Source organism: Mustela lutreola, chromosome X (assembly GCF_030435805.1).
Source record: "Mustela lutreola isolate mMusLut2 chromosome X, mMusLut2.pri, whole genome shotgun sequence".
NCBI classification, from domain to species: Eukaryota; Metazoa; Chordata; class Mammalia; order Carnivora; family Mustelidae; genus Mustela; species Mustela lutreola.
The window spans coordinates 94461707-94487620 of record NC_081308.1 but is presented as its reverse complement, the minus strand read 5'-3'; the positions used below and the strand labels follow the sequence as shown (position 1 = coordinate 94487620).

General features: G+C 49.1%; 1 protein-coding gene across 7 annotated transcripts in view; it reads right to left on the bottom strand.

The window, feature by feature from the left end:
• Positions 1-25650, bottom strand: part of TMEM164 (transmembrane protein 164) — a 154930-nt gene extending 129280 nt beyond the window's left edge. The window contains exons 1-3 of one of the 7 annotated variants that reach the window (XM_059158736.1): positions 25479-25650; positions 24670-24753; positions 24080-24361 (exon numbers count right to left, since the gene is read on the bottom strand). In XM_059158736.1, coding sequence (XP_059014719.1) covers positions 24080-24088 — 9 coding nt within the window. In that variant the 5' untranslated portion in view covers positions 24089-24361; positions 24670-24753; positions 25479-25650. Of the gene's footprint in view, positions 1-24079; positions 24754-25077; positions 25212-25478 lie in introns of those variants that run through there. The other 6 variants (XM_059158734.1, XM_059158733.1, XM_059158731.1 and 3 more) reach the window with 6 other exon arrangements.
• Positions 25651-25914: the final 264 nt, after the last annotated feature.

Here is a 25914-nt window from a genome sequence, read left to right as displayed (position 1 = left end):
AAGTAAGAGTACACGTATGTGGAGCCCCTGGGCAGTGCAGTTGCTTAAGCGTGTGATTCTTGGTTTGGGCTCAGTTCACGATCTCAGGGTGGTGGGATCAAGCCCCACATTGGGCTCCGTGTTCAGAGTATAGCCTGCTTGAGATTCTGTACCTCTGTCCCCCTACACCCAGCTCCGCTCTCTCATTCTCTCTCAATAAATAAATCTTTAAAAAGAAGTACACAAATGTGATGAGCACTGAGTAATGTATAGAATTGTTGAATCACTACAGCTGGAACTATTATAACACTGTATGTTAACTGTACTGGAATTAAAAAATAAATATAATTTGGGGGGTGCCTGGGTGGCTCAGTGGGTTGGGCCTCTGCCTTTGGCTCATGTCATGATCCCAGGGCCCTGGGATCGAGTCCCACATTGGGCTCTCTGCTCGGCGTGGAGCCTGCTTCCCCCTCTCTCTTTGCCTGCCTCTCTGCCTACTTGTGATCTCTATCAAATAAATAAATAAATTTTTTAAAAAAGTAGTATTAGGAATGGAGCAGGGGTATCTTTCTAATATCTACAGTTTCTACAGTTAAGAGGCTTTTATCAACAATTTATCAAACATTTATCAACCAAATGATTTGAAAATGTAGACACGATGGTTACTATGTTCATAGATAAACAAACCTACAACACTAGCTAAAGAATACTTGAAAATTCCTATTGTCATGAGAGGAACTGAATCAGTAGTCCCAAATCCTCCTACAAAGAAGACACCAAAGCCCAGACAGTTTTACTGGCAAGTTCCAGCAAGCATTCAAGAAACAACTCCAATCTCAGACAAACTATTCCAAAGTTAAGAAAGAGAGAAAGCACTACCCAACCCTTCGATGAAACTGGCATAAACTTAATACCAAAACCTGACAAGGACGATATAAAAAAGGAAAATAAGAGTCAGACTGATTCACAGACCTAGTTGTAAAAACATCAAGTCAAATACTAGCAAGCCATATTCAGGAGCAAAAAACTGAATATATCATGACCATGGTGGTCTGATTCCAGAAATGTAAAGTTGTTTTAATAAATCAACCAACGTAATTCACCACAGTGAAAGATTAAAGAACCAAAGCCACCTCAATAGATGAAGAAAAAGGCCTTTGTTAAAATGCAATATCCACTCACGACTAAAAAACAACTTAAGAAATTCGAGAGAGAAAGGAACGGCTATAGGCTGATAACAGATATCAACAACAAAATCTATAGCAAACATCACACTTAATGGGGAAAACACTGTAAAGATATGAAAGCATGTCTTTCAACACAGGGAGCAAGATAAAGGCACCCACCATTGCCACTTCTATTAAACATTATCCTAAGGGTCTCATTATTTGTAGATGATGATTACCAACATAGAGAACCCAAAAGAATCCTCAGATAAATTAATAAGCATTAATGTAAAAGCATTTAGCAAGGTCGATACATACAAAAATAATGAACAAAAATCAACTGCATCCCTAGACACCAGCAACTGATGATTACAATACATAAGTTAAGAAAGAAAGAAAAAGGGGCGCCTGGATGGCTCAGTTGGTTAAGTCTCTGTCTTCGGCTCAGGTCATGATTTCCAGGTCCTGGGACTGAGCCCCACATAGGGCTCCCTGCTCAGTGGGGAGTTTGCTTCTCTCTCTGCCCCTCCCTCAGTGTGTATGCCCTCTCTCGCTCTCCCTCTCTCTCAAATACATAAAATCTTAAAAAACAAAAACAAAAAAACAAAAGAAAGAAAAATGACTAGATCCTGTACAGGGTAGTTGGTGAAGGCCCTGGGTCTGGTGTCTAAAACCAGCTCTACCACTGGCTGTGTGACCTTGGGCAATCTACTCAGTTGTTCTGCCCTTTACCTGTTAGAACTCTTGCGAGGATTAAATGAGTTAATACATGTAAGGCACTTAGACCTGCCTGGCACAAAGTCAGCACTAAATAAACGCGAGCTGATCTTATTAATGTGAAGAAGTAGCTAATAGGCCTATTATCAAGAGCTCCAAGATTCTAACTATTGGACTCCAAGCCATCTCAGGAGGAAAAGGTCAGGGAGCCAGCTGTCACAGGAGCGAATGACACTCACCCATGTTTTCCCTAAGGCTGGGCAACTAACTCCCGAACTCCCACACCCAATACACAGCTCATTACCCACACACCCTGCAGTCTACAGGGCAATCAGCAGAAGCACATGCCCTTTCTCTGGAGGCCTCTGCCCCTATCTTGGCGACTCTGTCACTGGCAGCACAACAAACTCGGGCTTCCCCGGAGCATGCAATCTAGAGCTCTTGAGGGCTCCTTTTCATCAAAAGAAAAGGGTAAACTTCAGCCTCTTAGTTCACACCAATGCCAGAAAGCTTTTGTGAGGTTTTAAGAAGACAAGCTTTTTACCACTAGCTCTATTTCTCGGGGGGGGGGGGGGGGAGGAGGAACACAGAACCAAATAATCTGAACACCTACCACACACTTTTCTCCGGGCTTCTCAAGTAAGAACTTGTTTCATTTGCTCCACAGCCTGATACGGTAGATGGAATTCTTGGCCCCGTTTTATTAGTGAGAAACAGGATGATGGGAATGATATGACTTGCTGAAAGGCCCAGAGCTCATGAATGATAGAAATGAGCTTCAGGGGCGCCTGGGTGGCTCAGTGGGTTAAGCCGCTGCCTTCGGCTCAGGTCATGATCTCAGGGTCCTGGGATCGAGTCCTGCATCGGGCTCTCTGCTCAGTGGGGAGCCTGCTTCCTCCTTTCTCTGTCTGCCTCTCTGCCTACTTGTGATCTCTCTCTCTCTCTGTCAAATAAATAAATAAAATCTTTAAAAAAAAAATGAGCTTCAAACCCAGATCTGTCGGACTCCAACACCACCACCCCCTCACCGCCACCACGCTTAAAGAAAGAATGGAAACTCACTCCTGAAATGAATGAGGGGAGTGGCACTGCATATAGGAAGCTATGGAGTTTGATTCTCCTCCTTCTGAAAACAGAGGCCAAAATTAGAAGGGGAATGCAAACAATCATCATGAGGAGAGAAGGCTGAAAATCAACAAACCAGCAAGGTATCTGAGTGTTTGTGATGTCACCAGATGACACACGGGTGCCATTTCATGGCATGACTGAGCAATATCTGAAAAACCTCACAGAAAGACTGCCATTTCACCAAACCTGTTTCTGAAAGCCAGGCTATTAGAGCCGGAACATACATTCTATATGCACCAACCTAGACTTGGGTGTGAAGAAGGTAATATTGGCTTGGGGTCTGGGACGGGGAGCTGAAGAACAGGATGCGTGTGCAGCTTCAGTTTTGATGCCTGCTGGGCTAATGCACTTGATTGCCCACTAGGGATGAGCATCCTGAGGGCTTTAATCTGGTGCCGGGAAGCGTAAGGCTCACATGTGTGTGGTGCTGATCACGAACCAAGGGCTACTGCCATCATAACCCACCTGTCAGGACTTCCCGTCTCTGGCCCCAGGTCAACGAGTCTGTTCCTCCTAATGGTGGAATCTAATCTGAACAGACAGAAGAGGCTGGCTCTGGGGGGAGTCTTTCAGAGCCCTGCCTGACTCAAGTGGATACACACACCATCCAAAGTAAGGGCCTCCAGGTTTGAGAACACACACCCCCACACACCCCAACAAGAACATAAAAATATTTCTAAGATCATAGCTACCATTCTAACTATGGCATCACCTATGCCTTACAGATTATTTTTTTTTAAGATTTTATTTATTTATTTGTAAGAGAGAGAGAGAGTGAGAGCGAGCACAGGCAGACAGAGTGGAAGGCAGAGTCAGAGGGAGAAGCAGGCTCCCTGCGGAGCAAGTAGCCCGATGTGGGACTCGATCCCAGGACGCTGGGATCATGACCTGAGCCGAAGGCAGCTGCTTAACCAACTGAGCCACCCAGGCGTCCCTGCCTTACAGATTATTAACCTTAGGGGCACCTGGGGTGGCTCAGTCAGTTAAGTGTCTGCCTTTGGCTTAGGGTAAGATCCCAGGGTCCTGGGGATCGAGCCCCACATTGGGCTCCCTGCTCAGTGCAGAGCCTGCTTCTCCATCTGCCTTCCCCTGCTTGTGTTCCCTCTCTCTCAAATAAATAAAATCTTTCAAAAAAAGATTACTAACCTTAAGTGTTCTTGAATACAAGGTAGGTTTTTTTTTAATGACAAAACAGATAGATAAAAGGTAAATTGTGGTAGGTCTAGTTATTGTCTACCTGCTTTTAAACCCAGAAGGGAGATAAAGTTGCAAAAATGTGCTGTTTAGATTGCTTCTCTCCTAGAAACTATCTCCCAAAACCCTCTTCCAAAATAGAACTCAAACTCTAGTAATTCTAGTAAACTCTAGTAATTCTAACAGAGAAATAAAATATGAGCACCCCATTTGTAAGTGCCCTATTACTGTTCATTTGATCTTTAGAAATACTCTGAGAGGCTACAAGGCCTGAAATTAAATAATAACCTCTATAAGAAAGCTAGTAGTTTCTTATGTGGGTAACTGAAAAAAAAAAAAACTATTTCTTCATAAATTTACAAGGGAACACAGAACCAACGTGTTACTGCCTAAGCATGGTAAAGCCATTTGAGGTTAACTGTTCCATCCAGGAAGCTCCTAGGAGCACATTTGATTCTCCCTGCTTTTGCATTTCTCCCCATGATGCATTTTGTCCGTCATCCAGTTCTCTGATTTTTTTCAGTCTGCCAGGAAGAGAAATGAACCAAAGTGTCACGAAAGTGTCAGAGGTGGAAAGGAGCTCAGGTGTCTAGTCCAACCCTCTGTTTTACAGATGCGGAGAGGGAATTTGATGGAAGAGGAGTGACTTAACCTCATGTGGCAGGTGTCCTGACACAGTGTACCCAACAGTGGACCAGAGCTGCACACAAGACTCTTCTCACTAGTTAGCTCTTAAATGGGTTTTGCAGAAAACTGGCAGATCGTTCTTCATCAATACAAATATATGTGTACACACACACACACACACACACACACACTTGGTAACCTCTTTAAATGACAGGCTCTCTTACCCTACTAGTTAACACCACCAGCTTGGGAGTCAGCCAGACCTAGGTGTCCACTACCAGCTTGAGCACTTTCTAGCTGTGTGACCTTGGATATGTCACTTGACTTCTCTGAATCTTGTGATCCTCACCCATAAAATAGGAGTGCCAGTAAAAGCATCAACCTACAGCATACCTGGGCCATCATAAGCATTCAATTAATATTAGTTGTGACTATGCCCACCGGAGGGCCCTAATTCTGTGAGTGCTGGGAGAGGGTTTTGGGAAGAGCAACCCAGTGTCTCTATGGTGAATAACCTACCCCCCTGCCCCTTCAGAAAAGGTCCCAGACTTGAAAGTAAACTTCTGATTTGGAAATAGACAAGGAACAGGGCTAAAAGGACCAGCCCAATGCTGGCACCACTGGAAGCCCACCACGTTGCACTGATTCTCAGGGGGCACACACCAAACCATGCACCTCCTACCCCTCGGGTACATTTCACAATGGGTTTATCTTACAAAGAACAACTGAGCGGTGCCTGGGTGGCTCCGTGGGTTAAGCATCTGCCTTAGGCTCAGGTCATGATCCCAGGGTCCTTGGATCAAGCCCTGCATTGTGCTCTTTGCTCAGCAGGGAGCCTACTTTTCCTTCTGACTGCTGCTCCCCCAGCTTGTGTGTTTGTTCACTCTCTCTTTCCCTGGCAAGTAAGTAAAATCTTTTTTAAAAAAGAACTGAGGAAGAAAAGTCATCAACACACTAAGTTTGGGAAAGCCCCCTAGAAAGAGTAGTAAAGTGCCATGATTTGACACGGGGACTGGGGATTGGGATGAGTCGTAGAGTCACTGGCTGTTTCAGGAAAGGAAAAATTTGCCATCTTTAGGCCTCTTGGGTCTGAGCCTCAGCACTGGCCCTCCCCAGGCAAGGTTTTAGGAAACACTCAAAGTCAGAGTCCAGCTCCCTCGATTGTAAGGAAGTTTTGGCAACATAAAGCACTAAAGGGAAATCCCATTCAAGTTTTCACATGGGCCATTAGGTTCCCTTATCTTTCAAAGGAGGCACAGAACAGTGTAATCCCACCATTAAGCGAGGCGGTCTGGCACACCAGTCCTGGCTGCACCATTCCCTAGTGCCGTGACCTTGGGCAAGTAGCTGCCCGCTCTGGACTTCTTTCCCTAGCTGTGAAATGGAGGGCTTGGACTACAGGCACTCAGAAGGGCCTCCAACATTTTCCTGCTTGAAGTGCTGCACCAATCCTGCCACCTAAAAATGCAGGAATTAAGACCATAAATGAGTCTTGAGAATAAGCTCCCTGGGGAGCAGAAACCTTATCTGCTATTCCTTGTGTATCTCAGGGTCCCCGAGATGATGTGAGGCCCGGAGTAATTGCCTAATAAATGGTGAGCGATACCAGTTCGCTATATGGTGCCTCTCGCATCGTATAAGCTTTTCTCATGCCAGGCTCTCCCCCGGCCAGACTTTTCAAAGAGGTCAGATTTTCCCACTCTAGTCTTTTAACTGAAAAAGAAGCATTGCATAAGGAAACTAAGCTCCTTGTGACTTCACGTGACAATGATTAAACACCTAGGTGCCAGGTGCTCTGCTCTGTACTGGAAAAGGGGAAGGCCAGGGCCCCAGGGCTGGCACTCGTCCTACAGGCTGTGTGGGTCAGGGCGAGGCAAGTCACCCAGCCCACTGCCAGGCCCGGTAAGTGCAGAAGCTATTACTGCGGAACTCCTGAATCTTACGGGCCGCGATCTCTCCTGGCAGGCTAGCAACCATGAAATGGGAGGCGCCCTCTACCAAAGATCACCCACTTGAGGCTCTAAATGCAGTGCACCCCATCGTCCCCACTAACAGTGCATCACCCGGGTGGCCCGTCGGAATCACTTGAGGAGCTTTTAGAAAAAGGCTGATGCCCAGGCCCCTGCCCAATTATGTAAGAATGGGGTAGACAGGGCAGGTATTGGCATTTTTCGAACGCTTCCCCAGTGACTGGATGTCATCTTCTCCGCCTCCACTCCTAGCCCCCAACTCAGTGACAGGTCCAGCAGATAACTAACTCCAAGGCCCGCAAGGGCCCCCAGAATTCCACCTTTGTCACTCACCAGACTGTTCTCTGAGCCGTAAGAGAACTCTGTCAACGTGGCCACATTTCTGGCAACCAAAACTTAACTGAAAAGAGGCTTTCTTGGGCGCCTGGGTGGCTCAGTGGTTAAGCCGCTGCCTTCGGCTCAGGTCATGATCTCAGGGTCCTGGGATCGAGTCCCGCATCGGGCTCTCTGCTCAGCAGGGAGCCTGCTTCCTCCTCTCTCTCTCTCTCTGCCTGCCTCTCTACTTACTTGTGATTTCTCTCTGTCAAATAAATAAATAAAGTCTTTAAAAAAAAAAAAAGAAAAGAAAAGAGGCTTTCTTAACCAACCCTCAATCTCAGAGAAGGCAATTAGCTGGTCAGTCTATGCCCCAATCATTCCATTTACTGGAGGCTTCACCGGCCTGAGATCTCATCCTTCTTTTTGGAAACTTCTCTACTCCTAGGACTGACCATTAATTTGTCCCTTCTCAAGTGCCCTACTCCCTGCCCCATACTGATGCTTCTCACTCCCCCCACTCAGTGCCCAGTCTCTCCCTGACACGACTTCCGCCTCCACCCCTGCTCCTATACCACTCTCTCCCTCTCCCTCTTTTCCCATTTCTCTCTCCCTTCCCACATCCCCTGGCCTCCCTCTGGTGGGATTTGCTTTTTTTTTTTTTTTTAAAGATTTTATTTATTTATTTGACAGAGAACACAAGTAGGCAGAGAGGCAGGCAGAGAGAGAGAGAGAGACAGAGAGAGAAGCAGGCTCCTTGCTGAGCAGAGAGCCCGATGCGGGGCTCGATCCCAGGACCCTGGGATCATGACCTGGGCTGAAGGCAGAGGCTTTAACCCGATGAGCCACCCAAGGGCCCCTGGGATTTGCTTTTTTAATTCCCTCTTAATCAGCTTCTGCCTACTCTCAGCCACTTCACTATTCTTTCCCCCCTTCTTCCTCCCCCTTTCAGCTGAACCTCCTGGCAACAAGGTAGCTGCCACCTTCCAGTGGTCAGTCGTCTCTCCCAAACACGTGGCAACAAACATTTTGCCAAATCTTCTCTCGTGACCTGGCTTCCTTCTTCCACTGGACCTCTTCTAGTGAAACAGTTTTCCCAGGCTGCTAGTCATCTCCTTTCTTTCTTTAAAGTCTTTTTTTTTCTTAACTGCCCAAGAAATTTGTACTTGCATTGAATACACATGACATAGACGTGCATTAAGTAAAAAGTGAGAGTGCTTCCCCTGATCACTCAGCACTAAGCACCACTTGGGATACATTCTAGACTTCTACAATGCACTCACAGCCATGCACACATAAGAAGGGTTTGCTTGTTTTCTTAGGGAGTGGGTTTCTATCACACATACTGCTCTGCAACTAGTTTTTTTTTTTTTTTTTTTTTTAATCTTTAGGTAATCTATATACCCAACATGGGGCTTGAACTCATGACACCAAGATCAAGAGTCACCTGCCCTACTGACTGAGCCAGCCAGATGACCCTGCAACTTATTTTTGTTTGTTTGTTTTTTAATTTTTAACAATACATCATGCACATCTTTCAAAGTGAATGCAGAGGTCAGCCTCCCTGTGAAAAGCCACATAGTACTCCCTGGCCCGATGGTCCATTCTGCTACCGGTGGGCTGATTCCCAACATTCTCTATTTACCAACACTGAGGCCATAAATGTCCTTGTATGAGATGCCTCCCACTCAAACATTTCTAGGTGACTATTTAGAAGTGGGTGGGCGGCTGGCCACAGGACCAGCCTATACTCACCAATTCCAATCGCCCTTTCTCAAGGCCTCCTGGGTCTCTCCCTCTTTATGTCATATGGCACAGAGGACCTGCTCCTGCTGCCTGAACCTCCTTCCACTTCCTGGATGACTCCTTCGCTGAGTCTTCTCTCTGCTCCCCAGCGCAGGCATTCCACGGAATACTTCTCTTCCTTCTCATCCCTAACTGGCATGACCTTCTCGCCTTATCTTTTTATCCCCTCTAGACAGCTTCCTAAATCAACATTTCTCCATCCAACCACAACTCAATTGCTGGCTGGCCATTCCAGCCTCGATGTCTCAAGCCTCAGAAACTGAACAAGTCCCACAATGAACTTGTGACCCTTTTCCTCTAAGCCTCAGTTCCCTCATCTGAAAAACACAGGGATTTTTCCAAACTAGGAGTCTAGTAGGAACTAGATGGTGTGAGGGATGCAGCAATTCATAAAAACATACACTTTGCATTCAGGGAACATACATTTTAAGGAGCGGGGAAGATACATAAACAATTATGTAATACAAGGCAGAATTAAATGCTGAAATCGACAAGAGCAGCTAAATCTGGGGTGGAGGCTTGAAGAGAGCTTCACAAGAGGCAGTGTTTGGGCTGAGCCTTGAATGATGACTAGCATTTCAACAGGAAGAGGAAAGAGAGTATTTCTGGCTGAGCGTATGGCATGGACAGTGTATAAACTCGGAGAGGCACACAGGGGAAAAGAATGCACTAGAGCATAAGGCGGGCAAGAAAGACCGTAGGAGACCCTGCTTCCTATCATCATAAGGAGTTCAGGCTTTCTCTATAGAGTTTATCTATTTGCCAGCCCTAGTCTGTGTGCCAACTCCAAATGACTGACTGTCACTGCCTAAAATGCTATGCTAAAACGGATTTGGGACCTACGTGGGGACTCACTGGAAAAGCATGCCTATCGATGACTGGCAAAAGCAGCCCAGGGCACCATCAGGTATATGCAAAAGACATAAGGTAACAGGGAGCTATGGAAGGCTTTTGAGCAATGGAGTGCCATGCCCCAGCAGGTGAGTCGCTTGTGTCATTCTGACAGCTGTGTAAAGGATAAACAGAGCAGGAATCAGTCAGGAGGCTACCATAATAAGCCAGATGGCAATGGTGATGGTGACAACCAACCAAATGAATTAGGGCAGAGGAATCAAAGAAGGAAGAGGCAGATGGAAGAGATGATGAAAGACAGAATCAAGATCACTCCGAAACAGTGATGATAGAAGGCAGGAAGAGGGAGGAACGGAAATGTGTCCCGGTTTTAAGGGAGTTACCCGGGGTCACAGGACTAAGGCAGGGCCATCCACTAAGATAGGAGCATTGAGGGAAGAGTATAACTGCTTCTCATTTCAAGTCCTCAAACCACTTTACTTGAGGTGCACGACTCTCAAGCACAGTATGCATGACTTGATGGCCTCACATTTTCATCAAATATAAGCCTACCGGATCACCAGAGAAATATTCCTTAAGCATCTGATCCTATACACAAGATGCGAATCAACCTTTGAACGCACGTGCTCTCGAAAGAGAATTCCTCCCACTGAGCGTATCCTATGGTGATAACAGCCATCGCTCATACTTACGAAGTTCTTGGGGCGCACCAGACACCATTCTAAATACTTTACATGTAGGGACTCCTGGGTGGCTCAGTCAGTCAAGCATCTAACTTTGGCTCAGGTCATGATCCCGGGGTCCTGGGACCGAGTCCTGCACCCGGCTCCTTGCTGAGTGGGGAGCCTGCTTCTCCCTCTGCCCCTCCCCTTGCTCATGCTTTCTTCCTCTCTTTTTCTCTCAAATGAATAAATAAAATGTTTAAATAAATACTTTACATGTAGCCATACATTTCATTCTCACAAGAACCTTACAAAGTAGATAGTATTCTCCCCATTTTACAGAGTAAAAAACAAACAAACAAACAGTCTCAGAAATGTCACTGAACCTGCCCATGGCCTTGACACAGCTGGAAAGCAAGTGCTGGAATTTGAAACCGGCTGGTCTGGCTCCAGAGCCTGCATTCTTAACTACCACGCTCCAGGTGTTCTAAGACTGGAGCACAGAGAGAGGATCCCCCTGACTAGCCAGCACTACTAGGTTCCCTCAGCCAGTTAGTGATGAGTTTTAAAACCAAGGCCCAGGGCTGGTTTTGATGACTTCATTGTTTACCTACCTCTCCAATGGAGCTGACAGATTACTCTGACCTTCTTCCCCTTTGCCCTTTGTCACCCCTGCTATGCTAGTCTAGCCAAGGTTTCTGAGTCCTGCTCAAACAACACAAGATTTTTCTTTCTCTACTGGTGGGCAAGAACAGAAGTCCATGTCCTTTCGTGCTGAATTGGTTAGGGGTGAAAGGGGGCCACATGTGGTGTGAGAGAGATCGTGAACAGGGGAGTCTGGGAGACTCGGCTGTGCTTCCATGTGGCTGGGTGACTTTGTACAGATGACTTCACTTCTCTGGTTCTCTATTTGCTCGCGCAGAACAATGAGCGAGGAGGTGAACCAGATGGATCCCTGGGGTCTCCTTCAGCTCTGACTTGGCACCACTCTGCCATTTTGGCAAACCCGAGGAAGGATCGCTAGACTATGTTATATGGGATCTTTCGTCAACCAAAGGGAAAATCATTAGAACAGAGGCAAAGGAAGAATTAGGTAAAACAAAACTGACCTTTGTCAAAGGCTGCAAATGAGGTAACTGTGTGGGCAGCATACCTAGCACCTTGACTGGGGAGGAGCCTAGGCTCAAAAATGTTACAAGGGTTATTATTGCTACTAACTTTTGGAGAGTATATAGAGATGACAGAAAATTCTAGTGAGATCTTTCTCCTAAATTTGATTTTTTTTTTTTTGGCCCACTTGACTCTGCTCTGGGATTTATATAGTATTTAAAAGGTCTGGGCAGATGGTGAAGCGGCGGGGGGGGGGGGGGGGGTGGCCTACAGGAGCCGAGGCATGGACTATCCTCATGGTGATGGACAGCTGTGACTAGAGAGCGAGACCCTGAGCCCAAGCAGAAGGTAAAGAGAGAATGTAAGTGCAAGGGGCCAGGGTTAATCTTCAGTTCACTGAAAACCGTCTGTGGAAAGAGGGGGTGTGGTGTGGGGAGGTTACAAAAAAAAAAAAAAAAAAAAAACCAGGTGCGGACCACAGTGTACTCTGTAAATTGTTTTTCTAGGACAGACCCAAAGCGGGGAGTAAGAAACTTGGGAAGATGATCCCAGCCTGGTTTCCACGTGTGTCCATCTGAGCAAACACAGCACACACACCCCCGCGCCACCCCCCACCCCACTGTGAAGTAGGACCAAACACCCCGCGGCAGTCAGGAGCCCCAAAGTGGGGCTTCACATTCTTCTCCAGGAGTCCACTGCGGCCTTGGCCCAAAGGACACCCCTGACCTCCTGGGTCCGAGCCAGCAACACCCGCCCCCACCCCAACAGAGCCCCACTAGGGGAGGACAGCCTGGGGGCTGGGAAAGGGGCAATCTGTTCTCTTCCCTCACTGGCCAAAAAGCTCTCAAGCAAACACAGAAACATGACCTTGGCTCGGTGCTAAGCTTGCAGGGCTATTCTGAGGAGGGCTGAGCTGGAAAATCCAGTGAGGTGCTGCGAAGGTGAAAGCAGCCTCACTCCTTAAGGTGTCCCACTCTTCCTTGTGGGCCAGGGAGCCCAGGAAGGAGGGAGAAATGCCCACTTGAAGCTGATGCCAGGGGAGTTAAGTGGAAAAATGCGGAAGATAATAAGGCACTTAGGCACATGACCCTCAGCAACATTCCTGCAGGGCTCGGAGAATAAAGGGCAGTGACAGGCGCGCGGGTGCACACTCAAGTGCCTGGAACTTAAAAAAGGAAACTCTTTTAACAAATGCAAGTGGACGAGGAGCAAGTAGTGATATGAAGAGGGCCCTTTGTTGCCATCTCCCCTAGGTCTTGGAACGGGTGACCTTCCATTTCTGAAAGCTGCCCCGTCTTCTGGCCACTATTTGTTTTAGAAAAGCCCTCTAAGCCAGCTCCAGCCAGGGAACCAGGACTGTTACAGAAAACATGACCTTAGCCTTCCCAGTTCTCTCAACTCCAAAGCTAAGAAACTGCCTATTTACCCACAATGCTTGGGAATATGCCCGGAGGCCTTCCAACAGGCGGGGGGGGGGGGGGGTGAGGGGCGGTTGTCTAAGAGGAGCACACCCCTCACTCTAAGACTGTGAAGGCACATGACCATGGCCTTGGCTCTGGAAGGCCGCACTTAAAGGGGGCTTAACCCCCAGAGCAAAGGCAGCTCTGAGAGAGTTAGCCAGTCTTGAAAATGTGAGAGGTTATCATGATTGTCTACTCTTTTTTCTGTCCATTTGCTAACAGGTAAGACAAGGCACTTGTCTACTTTAAACCCACCTTCATCATTCCAGAAGCTTTGGGAGCAGCGCTCTCTCCTCTGATAATTACCTAACCCCAGTAACAAGTGGCACTTGAAAAAGTTACAGTCCCCTCAATCGGAAGGAATTAATATTAAAGAAAAATAAATAAATAAACCCACACACCTGTCTCTGTCCACCCCTCATACCACTCCTTCCATACTTCTGTCCTGCACTCACTGGTTTCCTAGGCTACCAATCTCAAGAGACTCTGCCCTACAACGTCAGCTCAGTGACAAAGAGCAGCCCAGAGGTCACTGGAAAGCCAAACTCCTACGAGGGACAGCCATCCTCCAAATTCTTCAGCCAGGACTGGATGATTGCAAGTAACTTTTTTTTTTTAATTTTTAAAAATATTTTATTTATTTATTTGACAGAGAGATGAGAGAGAGCACAAGTACGCAGAGTGGCAGGCAGAGAAAGAGGGAGAAGCAGACTACCCTCCAACCAGGGAGCCCAATGCAGGACTCAATCCCAGGACTCTGGGATCAAGATTCGAGTCCAAGGCAGCCGCTTAACCCACTGAGCCAACCAGGCGCCCCACAAGTAACTTTTCAAATTACCCAAGAAGCTGTCCTTAGGCCTCAGGCAGCCAAGCAACCCTGCCACAAGGAGATTACCTGGCCACTAACATCCTGCAACCAGTATTTTTGTCCACGATGTGAAACGAAGATGCCAGGAGAGCTTTTCTTAGATGAGCTTCCCTTACAGCTGCCTAATCCTTCTCGTCTCATCCCAACATCAGGCACCCAAGCTCCCAGGAGCAGCAGCCATAATAATGATGATGGTCCTTGCTGGCATCTTCTTCATCACAGCTGAAACTGACTAAATGTTTAACTATGTGCCAGATACTATCTTAAGTGCTTTAGGAGTGTTTTCTCCTTTTCTCCCACTTCATCTTCACAACAGCCCGGCAGGGTAGGTAGGTATGGTTATTAGTCCACATTACACATATGGCAACAGAGGCTCGGAGAGGTGAAGTAACTTGCCCAGGGCTAGACAGCTGGTGATAAGATTTGAACCCGGGCCTTTACCACCCTAGACTCTAGGCTCTCACCCAGAACACCACTGCTGCCTTGAAACACATCGAAGTAATAGTGCTACTATGAGAAACTGCTGGCATTTACTGCATGCTCACAGCGAGCCAAAATGTCCCCTAAATGCTGAGTATATTTCGGTAAATCCTCACAACAACCCTAGGGAGATACTACTATTCCCATTTTACCGATGAGAGAAACTGAGGTTCAACGCGGTCAAGTAATATGTCTAACATCACGTGGTGAGGCAGCTCAAATGCAAACCTGGGGAATACAGTCCAAAGGTTCGAGCCACTCAGCTGAACTCACACTAGAAAAAGGAGGCATTTCTGCTGCCCTACTTACTCAGGCTCCTTCCAGTGGCCCAGTCAGAATCTGGCAAGTAAAGGCCAATGAGGAAGCCTATCTAGCCCTTCCATGTCAATTCGAATAGGATTCAGCTAGGACAAGAGGAGCAAGACCCTTTCCAGAAGCCTCTCCTCACCCCCATCTTCATCTCCACCCGACTTCTGAAGAAAGCCCCTCAGATCCAGCAGCCTCGGCTACTGCTCTGCCCAGAACATCTAATAAGTGTTTACCCAGGGCTCCCAGAGCCATAGTTAAGGGCCTTACTGTGCAATCTGGCTCTGCGCCTTATTTAATCAGCACCTGAATGAAATGTCTCTTTGCCAGCAACAGCCAGAGCACAGGCAGTCAGAGTCTTTCAGCAAACACAGCTGGTCGATTGGCAAAGGCGATTCAACACACAGGCAAAATACACCCTGAGTTTATACCACCACGGATATGTGATAGAGACGGGGAGACGGAAGGCATCGGGATGGAATTAGAATGGTCTTGTGCTTCCTGCACTCTCCTCCAGGGGATTCTGCCTCTCCCTCTTCTACCCTCCTAAACACCTGCCCACAGGGCAGAGCTCTCCAACCTCCTGGCTCCTGCTGTCCATTCCCGGCCCTGAGAACCTCCAGGCCCAGGACAAAACTCATCCTACCTTCTTCCCTCCAACATTTCCTCCAACAGCTCCTAGAAAGGAAGCATGGCCAACTGAGAGATGCCCCAAACCCTCCACTTCAGGATCTCAAGCAGGCAACAGGTCCAGGTCCCCTGACATACTGTGTGCTGATGGATGGGCAAGCCATGCCCTGTTCAGCTGGCAGCCCTTTCCCTGAGAAGCAGCTAAGTAAACAGAGGGGGCTGAGACCCAGGAGAGGAGAAGTCCTCCCCAAGCCTTCAGACTGAACTGCTACATCCAAGCAGGAAGACATCCCCTGGGGGGTCAGCCAGTAGGGTGGCAAGACAATCTCTGTTCTTGGGGGAGGGGGGTCAAACCTTGGACAAGGAACATGGGAAAGGGGTGCCTGGGTGGCTCAGTGGGTTAAGCCGCTGCCTTCGGCTCAGGTCATGATCTCAGGGTCCTGGGATCGAGGCCCGCATCGGGCTCTCTGCTCAGCAGGGAGCCTGCTTCCTCCTCCCTCTCTCTGCCTGCCTCTCTGCCTGCTTGTGATCTCTCTCTGTCAAAATAAATAAATAAATAAATCTTTAAAAAAAAAAAAAAAAGGAACATGGGAAAGGCCACCTGCTCGTAAACATTGGGACGTACCCCACCAATTTAAGATCATGTTGGGGTAGTGAGGCCCTTTAGAAAAATCATCTCCCAGGGCACCTGGGTGGCTCACTCGGTGAAGCAACTGCCTTGGGCTCAGGTCATGATCTCCCGGTCCTGGAATCAAGCCCCCCATGGGGCTCCTTCCTCAGCTGGAAGCCTGCTTCCCCTTCTCCTTCTTCCCACCCCCCTCACCCCACTCACACGCTTGTGCTCTCTCCCCCTCTCTCTCTAATAAAAAAATAAAATCTTTAATTAAAAAAAAAATCCTCTCCCCCACTCCCAGTTGGGTCTATGAGCCATTCATGCTTCAGTATGAACCTCTTCAATGGAACTGTTTTCTTCTTCACTCCCCTGTGGACATCACCTCCTCTGATGGAACGGGCATTTCTGGACTGCAGAAGGGATTGTTGTACAACCTGGATTATTCTGGAAGGGGGCAAGCTTGGATGGGCGGGGCTGGAGGAGAGACCTGGAAGCAGGGCAGAAGGAATAGGAAAAGGAAAGGCAGCACGGTAGCATCACATTGCATGAGTTCAGTTCTGCTGTGGATCTTAGTGGGGGATAGCAACCATCCCAGGAGCTGCTAAAAATTATCTTCTGGTCACAGGTGGGATGCCTGCTAGCTCATTTCCTGTATTTAATGCCTGCTCACTCTCATCAATGTTCTTTGTGTCTGTCCTTGACAGGGCTTGGGACAGGACAAGGAACTCAATGCTCCAGCTCACAAGAGCTCCTGCCTGAGCACTGATGAGCAAATGCTGTTGTCTTATCAACGGCGCAGAAATGACAGAGCAGTTCTGGAGTTTTATTCGGTTCGCCAAGGGAGAAATAAGATGCGATATGCCCTGTGATAATCACGTGGGAATGACTCTGGGTTACAATCAAGATGCTTTCTTGTGCTTTGCATATATATTGGTTCCTATGCCTGCAACTCCCTTCCCTCCTGCCACACCCAACGAACACCTACCCATTCATTCCCATGTGTTTACTGAGCACCTACTATGAGCCAGGGCCTATTAGAGGCCCTAGAATAGAAAACAAACAAACGAGTCCCTGCTCTTGTACACCTATTTCCTTCATGAGCCAGCTCGAAGGTCACCTCTTCTAGAAGGCCTTCCTTAATTGCAGTAGGTAAAAACAAACAAACAAAACACCCAGACCCTTTGTGCTCTGTTTTGTTTAAATCTGTTACTGTACCTATAATATTGTTACTTAGTTGCTCTCCTTCCTGTCTCATCTAAACTGAACAACAAGAGGGGAAAGAATGTTTCTTATTTATCTTTGAGTCCCCAGCAGCTGGCACAGTGTATCACACACAACAGGCATTTGAAAAATGGTTGCTGAATGGGTGCAAGAATGAATAAATTCCCGTGAGCCTTTAAAACAAGTGCCCTGGAGCGCCTGGGTGGCTCAGTCAATCGGTTAAGCCACTGCCCTGATTTTGGCTCAGATCATGATCTCAGGGTAGTGAGATGGAGCCTTGCATAGGGCTCCACACTGGGTCTGGAGCCTGCCTGGGATTTAAGGCTTTTTTCTCTGCCCTTCCCTTCCTCTCCCCCTCCTTAAAATCAATCAATCAATCAATCAAACAGGTGTCCTGCAAACTGAGAGTTAGCATGCAACAAATATTTGTCGATATCTCCTCCCCTGGGTTGCCAACCACCTTAGAGACTGCAAGGGAGGGAGGGAATGTAGAAGGACTGGAAGATGATGGTGGCCTGGCTGAAATACTTCAGTGACAGAACTCCCACTCACCAAACAAGCCACTGGAATGCCAAAGCTACCTTAAAATCGACCTCACAATAACTGGCTGGGGGCCCTCCACTTCTAACTGCAGCCACATTATTTAACGCCTGCATAATATACACTGAGGCTCTGCCAGGAGGCTAAATGCCCGGTCCATAGGACACCCAGATTCACGCCAGTCAGGAGGAGCTTCCAAACCAACTTGCCACCCAATACTTTAGCTACTAGATAATGTAGCTACTAGATAATGTTTCTCAACATTGGGTCTAAGGCTCACCAGCATCAGAATTACTAGGGAGCTTGTAATAAATGCAGATTCCCTTCCTCATCCTCTACCTACTCAGAGTCAGCGGTGGCGTAAAGAGACAGGCATCTGCATTATAATGTTTCCAAGGGCACCTTTCACAAAGAAAGCTCCAGAATCACTTCTCTCCCCAGGCACAGTCTCTTCATGTCCACTCTGCCAGTTACTGGCAGAAGAGGAAGCACCTAGGACAAGATATCCTCAATTTAACAAAAGATACATAAGACTGTGAATGCATTAACTCAATGACGGGGAGCCCTTTTACAATGTGTGTACATCAAATCATCACGTTGTATGCTTTAAGTACTTTACAACTTTCTTTGTCAATAATACCTCAATAAAGCTGAAAAAAATGAAAGTATCAAAAAAAAAAAAAAAAAGAGCTGAAAGATCAAGAGAAGTTGACAAACCTGGCTCTTCCTCTAAATGGTACTTCAAAGAGGCAAGATGACAATGAGCTACCACAGAAAAATCCAGAAAGAGATGGAAAGTGAGTCACTAGCCTAATAACATTTCTTTAATTTATAGGATATTAAGGAAGGAAAAGAGGAAAGTAGACCCGTCCAGATGTCTGCCAAGGGATTAAGATCAAGATCCAACAGCATAATTTCTTCACTAGGATGAAAGCGAGCAGATACTTTGGGCAGAGAGCAAGCCATAGGTCTCATAACCGGTTCTTTGTGATGGAAATTCAACAGAAAATTTGTGTGAGCCAGAGCCGAAACCACCTCTCTCCTCTGGCTATTTCAAAAACCAGACAGAAGATTCTCCTAATGGGCACAAGAGATACAGGAGCCCTGCCCATCAGACCTCAAGGGAACATAGGACCACCAGAGGGAAACAGCAACAACAACAACAAAAAAAAAGTACAAAAAGATAGGTCTGTCAGTCAGTCAGTCAGCATTATCCCGGTACACATTAAACAACTAATAATGTACACATATGGTATTGTATTAACCTCTGCAGGGAGTTACAAAGGGTGTAAAAAAAAAAAAAAAAACCACTACTCCTTTCCATTAAAGAAAAATCTGTTTGCGCTAATGGTGGAGACTGAACAAACATGCAAAAACAAGCCAAACACAAAATTACCTAAAAGTATACAAAGGTATATATCAACCAGCCAAAGAGTCTGAGGAATGTGCGGAGGGTTGACAAAGGGAGACAGAAGGTGTTACCAGAATGACTGGAATAACTGGACTCCGGGCCGGGTCAGCACCCCGTGGGCAGGAGCCAGCAACATACTGGTACTTAAAACAGGTGCCACACTGGGCTGGATCAGCAGGTGCTGGAGATGGACTGATGGGGGCGCAGTGCCCAGTTTCAGAGGCTGTACCTTAGGAGGGTACGCAGGCGTGGGCTGGGAACCGGAAAAAAGCACCAGAAATGCTTAGAGGAATGAATTCCAAAAGCTAACAAAGATGCAAAGGAGTTGAGGTTTGTCAGTTTCTGAGTGTGAGATTAAAAATATATATATACATATACGTATGCATATACATACACACATCTCATCTGCCAGCTCTGATCAGCTCTGCCCAGCTTCTCTGTTTAAGTGACCACAGTCACTCAGAGGCTTAAAATGCTCTCCCCTTCCACACAGCCGGTTTCACCGAGAAGGCGGAGACAGGAAAAGATGAGATCATTTGCTCAGGTTCCCATAGCAAGCCATGAGCCAAACTCGCATCATAAGGGTCAATCCCAGGGCCGTCTGTGGGGTGTTTGATCCACCAATCCACACCACTTCTCCTTAAAATGGACGCCCCCAAAAGACCGTAACAACGGAAGGTGGAAAAATTCTCTGCACATTTCCTTGGGGGGAGAAATAAAACAAACTAAAAAAGAATGTCATGCCTCACTGCTGAGGCCCACATAAACATCATCTTCTCGTGTCCCCCTAGACTCGTGACACAGGACAGTCCATCTGATAAGCTGTCATTGTACCCATTTGCCCACCGACGTCAATTCCAAGCAGAAGCTGTTATCCGCACTCCAGACAACAGACGGGGATGAGGAGGTGTGGCTGGTCTCTCAAGTCAAGGAGTCGGGGGTGCTGGGGGTCACAAAATGCCCCATTCTCCAATCCATCAGGTCCTTCTCTAGAACAAATCCAAGACGGGGCGAATGGAACACTCCACTGTTTATTCAGGCCATTCCAAAAGGTATCACAAAAAGCTCAGCACCATTTTGAATCTGTGCCATCCTTCCACTTTCAGCAAGGAAGGAGGAAGTAGAATAATCAAACAGTGAAGCAAAAGAACGCCAGCCACATTTGGTGGAAATTAGACTTGGAATAGAGTGTAAAAGAAGATAGGACCCCCAGAGCAAAGGCAAATCTAAAAAAAAAATTTGTATGAAACCATAAAAGATCCCATTAGTGGCATCTTTCTGTTCTGTCCCTAAGACAGAGATGTGATAACTGGACCCAAGGGTGATAAAGGGTCACGAGTTGAAGAACCCCAGCCTTTCCAAGATACAAGCAGTCAAATGTCTAGCGTTTTAACACTCCCGCTGAGAAGTTGTAGACTTTGGGACTTGAGTAGCTCTGAGAATCTTTTTCTGCTGAGGCCTCCATTCCCACACAGCCCAGTCCTAAAGCCACCTCTGCTACTAACTTGCTGGGGTATTTGGGGCAATTAGCATAATCACGGAGTAAATTCATTCCTTATCACTCCTACCTGCCCAAAATAACACGCAGGAGGGAAGTAGCGATGCCTGAAGAAATATGTACTGGTGATTGGTAACCACCACAGATATTCACCGAGGGGCCCAACCACGGTGTGTGGGGCCTGGTGCTCCCGGGAACCCTCACACGTCTTGGCTTACGCTGACAGGGGAGATGCTGGCACTCAGACGACACAAAGCACTGTCATCCACAGTCCTGGGGCCTTTGAAAAGCAGATGAGACCAAAACCAAACCGTACAGCAGGAATATCAATCAAGACCAGAACTCGGCCGCAAGAATGGCCCTTCCTTCTGCTTCTGAGGCTGGCAGTCACCCAAGAGCAGCACGGCCATGATGAGGGGCTGTTTAAAAAGGCCTTGGGAATAAATACTTTACGGACCGAAAAAATGAGAGATGAGGAGACGAACCAATTTCCCTCCAAGTCTCCCACTTCCTGGCCTAAAGCAGTACCGTCCTTGTTAGAAACGGACATAGACTCTGAGGAACAAGGCCTTTCTACGAAGCCCAAATGGAATCATCCTGTGGCAAGAAACACATCAGAAATGTTTCTGCTAAGCTGTCCCTTTCATTTCAGCCAATGTCTCCCTTGCCTTTTCAGGACCTCTGAACTCCACAGAATGTCCTGCCATTGTGTAGCCTAATTCAGCAAGTTCACTTGCCAAAGCATTTCTCTGTACTCAACATCACCCCTCTGGAATATACACAGCCAAAGGAAACATTTCAACGTCTTTCTTTCCAGGCCCCAGCTAACCTAGCGCAGCCCTGCACAAGATCATGTCAGTGGAAGGGCCTCATAAACACTAAAGTGTCAGGGAAGTGTGAGGTATGATTAACCAGACGAGTTCTCCTTAGTCCTCGCTGCAGTCAAGTCAGAAAACGGTTTCCAACCATCTGCAGTTCATTTGTCTTCAAGGTCTCATACCAACTTTCAAAAATCCCAGCTTCCCTGCTTCCCAGGAAGAGCCAGCCATAGGTAGGGTACGGGCTGTGGGACTGACCGAAGGCTGCAGCCCACAGCAGGCCTGAGGAGACTATTTAAATGACTATTTATTCTGCTTTGTGACAGCAGAAAAGAGTAAAGGAGAATAATCCTGTTTGGGATCAAGAATTCCTTAGCCTGACTCTGTTCTCTGCTTCCACCCTAGGCCTTCAGAGTTGAAGCGAAGCACAGGACAAAAGAAAGAGTACAGGTGACAGGAATCAGTCCCTAGAGTGGCACCCCCCCACCCAAGTGTCCACTCCTCTGCCAGCCCTACATACCATCATCATCTACACATGCATCCAAGGGTAGCCTGGTCAGGTTGACTTTACCCGGGAGATACAGGAAACAAAGATGAACAAGGCCCCCTGACCTCAGCAAAGAAGAAACAAGTTTCCTTTTCCCACACACGGAAGCCAGCAGCATCTCCAGAGAACCTCTCTGTTGCTTTCCTGGCCACTGCTTAAGGAGAAAAGAATCAGAGAACGCTGACTGCCCTGACCTGGGAATGCAGCTCTGTCTCATTGTGCAGATGGGCAAACTGAGGCCCAGCAAGCGGACTTTTCCTCAAAGTTGCACAACTAATTAACGCCAGCACCAAGTCTCCAGAGGCTTGTAAAAGCTTCTAAAAACCTTTCCACTGAAAAGCCTGGTGCTGCCAGGTTTGATGTCATCCCATCAGCAGCAGCCCCAGTCAGGCTGAATTTAGTCCTTTGTTGACCTTCTAGATATGCGGATGCCAGAGGGCTCAAGACCCCTTTGTAGAAGAGGCACCCTCTGACCCTCACCACCTGCCATCCAAAAAAAGCACTCCTGTCCCAAGAGCCTCACGTAGCAGCGGCTGAGATGTGTTGTTTCCTCTCATTAACAAAAAGCCCATTCATACAAAAGAAAGAAAGAGGACTGGCTCAAATTTACCCAGAAAGTCTAGCTGGGAGAGCCATGGGCTTCCTGTGAATGGCATCACATCCCAAGAAACCCTCTCTTAAAAAAAAAAAAAAAGAAATGCCAAAAAAAAAAAAAAAATGCTTCCCTCCAGCCCTGCTCGGTGATGACAGCCACCCCACCAATAACAGCCTCTTTATTCCACAGCTATCCGCACCTCCCTGCCACATCTGCAAAGACCAAAAGGGCCGCTAGGCCACTGAGTACATTTTACAGATTAGGAAACTGAGGCCAGGAACCTGCAATCAAGAGTACCTGGAACACAGACCCAGCAAGCATCGGAGCCACAAGTAGGCCGCGCCATGCTGATCAGCCTCAGCCTCCGGCGCCCCGCCCCCCACAGCCCTTTCATTCTACTGACAGCCTGCAACCCCAAAGAGGGTGGGTTAGCTTTCCAACTCTGATGCTAATTCATCTTTTGGCTGCAGGTGAGTGACCTCTGGTCCCTGGGCCCCACCAGGCCTGTAAAACCAACATAATAATCTCAACCTCGTGCCCCGCACAGGGTTGTCACAACTCTCCCGAGAATAAACTTCTACAAATATAAAAAGCAATAAAGACGCTAATGACAGGTTTCCGAACCGTCCCTGAATAAAACACACCAGGTTTCTCACAGCCTGAAATCTAAAAAAGATTTTTTTTTCCTTTCCTCCTCTTCCTTCTCCTCCATGATTTTATAGTTTTAGAACATCTCTCCACACAGGCTGAGTACAGAAAGACAGTCTCACTCTTGGTGCTCACCCAGATTATTTTTATGTATCTGGCAACTTTCCTTTTCAATCCCGTTTGTTTCTCTTAGTACCGCTAATGGGAGGTAAAGAAAACAGCTCTCTGAACACCCCGGACCATGACCACAGGAAATAGAGTACGAGCAAAATGATGGAGAGGTCTGCAAAACATAAACACCCTCTCACCAGGGATAGAGGCCACCAACCCGAAGTTCAGAAGTCAGCCTGTTTCAGAGCGCACTTAGTAGGGGCTCAGAGTTCAAAGGCAGACCTTGCCCTAAGAGCTAAAACCTCCAAATGAAAGAGTCATTAAGGGAAACCCATTAAAGTATTTTCCCCAAAGTACCACGGTGGAGACAAGAAACCCTACATGACTACCTCCAGGAAAGAGTGTCATCAGGCCTCTGGGAAATTAACTGCAGCAGAGGAGATGGGGGCAGGCTGTGGTCCCCAGATGTGACCCAGAAAGGGCACCTGGCTGGGGCTGCACTTCCAGATTGTGAAAGGCCAGGGCAGGGCTGAGCTGGGGTGGGGGGTTGACAGACTACCAGCATGCCAGTGGGTTCCTAGGGCTCTATCACTATGTTCCTCACCTCCACTGCAGGGCTGACACATTGTGCAAAGGTTAGAGGAAGCCAAATCTGGAATCCACACAAAACCAGCCACTCTTGGAAAACATTTTTAAGGGTCCCACTTCCCGCAGGATGAAGTGCCCTACACTTCCGAGTGTCCTGAGCACACAAAATGACTCTTATCGCTACGGCTGCCGGGGGGGGGAAAAAGTCAACAGACTCACATGCATCATGGTGACCAGGTGACAAGGGTTGAGCAGGTAGATGACGGTCTTGGTGGCGAACTTAAAGCCCACCTCCACCCCGAAGGTCAGGCACAGGGCTACTAAGAGCAGATTCTTGCTCAGGCTCTCCTTGCCTTCCTCTGGCCGCTGGGTCACCTTATCTGGCTGGCTGCCACGGCCACCCCTACCGTCCTCCTTCGTCTGCCTCAGGATGTGCCGCAGGGCCACCAGGATCTCCAACAGGGCCAGGGTCAGGACCACCACACTTTCCAGCAGCCGCTGCTGCCAAGAGAGGAAGGCAGCACAGTCGGGGCCCCCATTGCCTGCAAAGCTGGGGTCCACGCCCCCATAGAGCCAGTCCAGGAGACTTTGGTAGCTATACCGGGACATGATGCCAAGTGGTTCCCCTCGACCACCGTGCCGGAAGCGAGAGCGAGATGGAACACAAGCCCCAAGGGTTGCCCGGGTGCTGGGACATGTAAGGAGGGCACACCCCCGCACCCGCGCCGCCCCCCTCTGGACACCGGGGCACCTAGGGCAGGGAGGAGGGAAGCTACACGCGGGGCCCGGGGTCAAGTGCTGGCTCTAACTTGTCCCCACGGCTGCCTGGGGAGCCCCCCGCGCTTCTCCAGTGGCCACCAACGAGGCAGGGTTGAAAGGAGCCGTTGGCCAATCTAAAAGGAAGGAGAGGAAAAAAAAAAAAAAAAAGGTCTCAAAGAGGCAATTGCATCGGGAAAAACGAAGCGGGGCGGGGTAACTAGCGAGGGCAGAAAAGGGGAACGGGGCAGTGGCGAAGCAGGCGGGGGTCAGGGGAAGCCGGAGGCCGGAAGGGTCAGGGCGAGGGCCGAGGGGAGCCGGCAGCGCCGCGGGAGCCAACCGGGGAGCAGCGCGGGTGAGAGCGAGGGGACACGCGGAGGCCAGGAGAGGAGCTAGCGGAGCCAGTCAGGCGGGGAGGGCGACGGGGATGGCAGGGACGCCGGACTCCTCGTCTCACGCACTCGCCACAGGGGGATCGCTTACTCCTGCAACCGCGTGGCCGTCCCTGCCCCCAGCTAGCAACTTCGCCGCCGAGGGGGCCCCTTCGGCCAATTTAGCGCCGTCCCGGGCCGGCCTCCCGCCCCCGGGTCCACCCCCGAGCCCCCAGCTCCACCCCCAGCCCCAGACGCCCGCCCTCGGGCAGCACCTCCCCCCCACCGCCCTCGGCCCGCCCGGGACCTGCCCCGCTGGCGCAAGCGGCGGCGGGAGGAAGCCGCGGGGAGTGGAGGGGGAGGCGGGAGGCCGGGCCAGCCGGGGGGCTGGGCTTCGGCCGGCCCCCTCCCTCTGCCCCGGCGCCGCATCTGCCCGCGCCTCTCGCCCGGTCCCGGGAACCGGCCGCCGCGCCCCTCGGGGCTCCACTCACCCGCAGCTCGGCCCGCGGCCCCGGCTCAGCGGCCGCTCGGCTCCCCGCGCTCCCCGCGCCCGGGCGCTTGGCTCCCCCGGCGGCCGCAGTTGCCGCCGCCGCCGCCGCCGCCACCGCGCGCGGCTCCTCCTCCCGGTCTTCCTCCCCCTGCCGCGGCCGCGCTTGCTTCCTCCTTCTTCCCCTCCCTCTCTCCTCCCCACTCCTCCTCCTCCTCCTCCCAACCCCACCCCCACGCCGAGTCCCGCGCAGCCTCGCGCCCCCCTACAACGCCCTCGGGCTGCGAACGCCCCGCCTCGCCGCCTCCCCGCCGCGACCTCCCGCGCTCCCCCCGCCCCACCGCTCCCACCGTTCACACCTCCCACCCTCCCTCCACGCCGTCCCTCCGCCCGGCCGCCTTCCTCCTCCCTCCTCAGGCCTCAGTCCCCGCCTCCTTCCC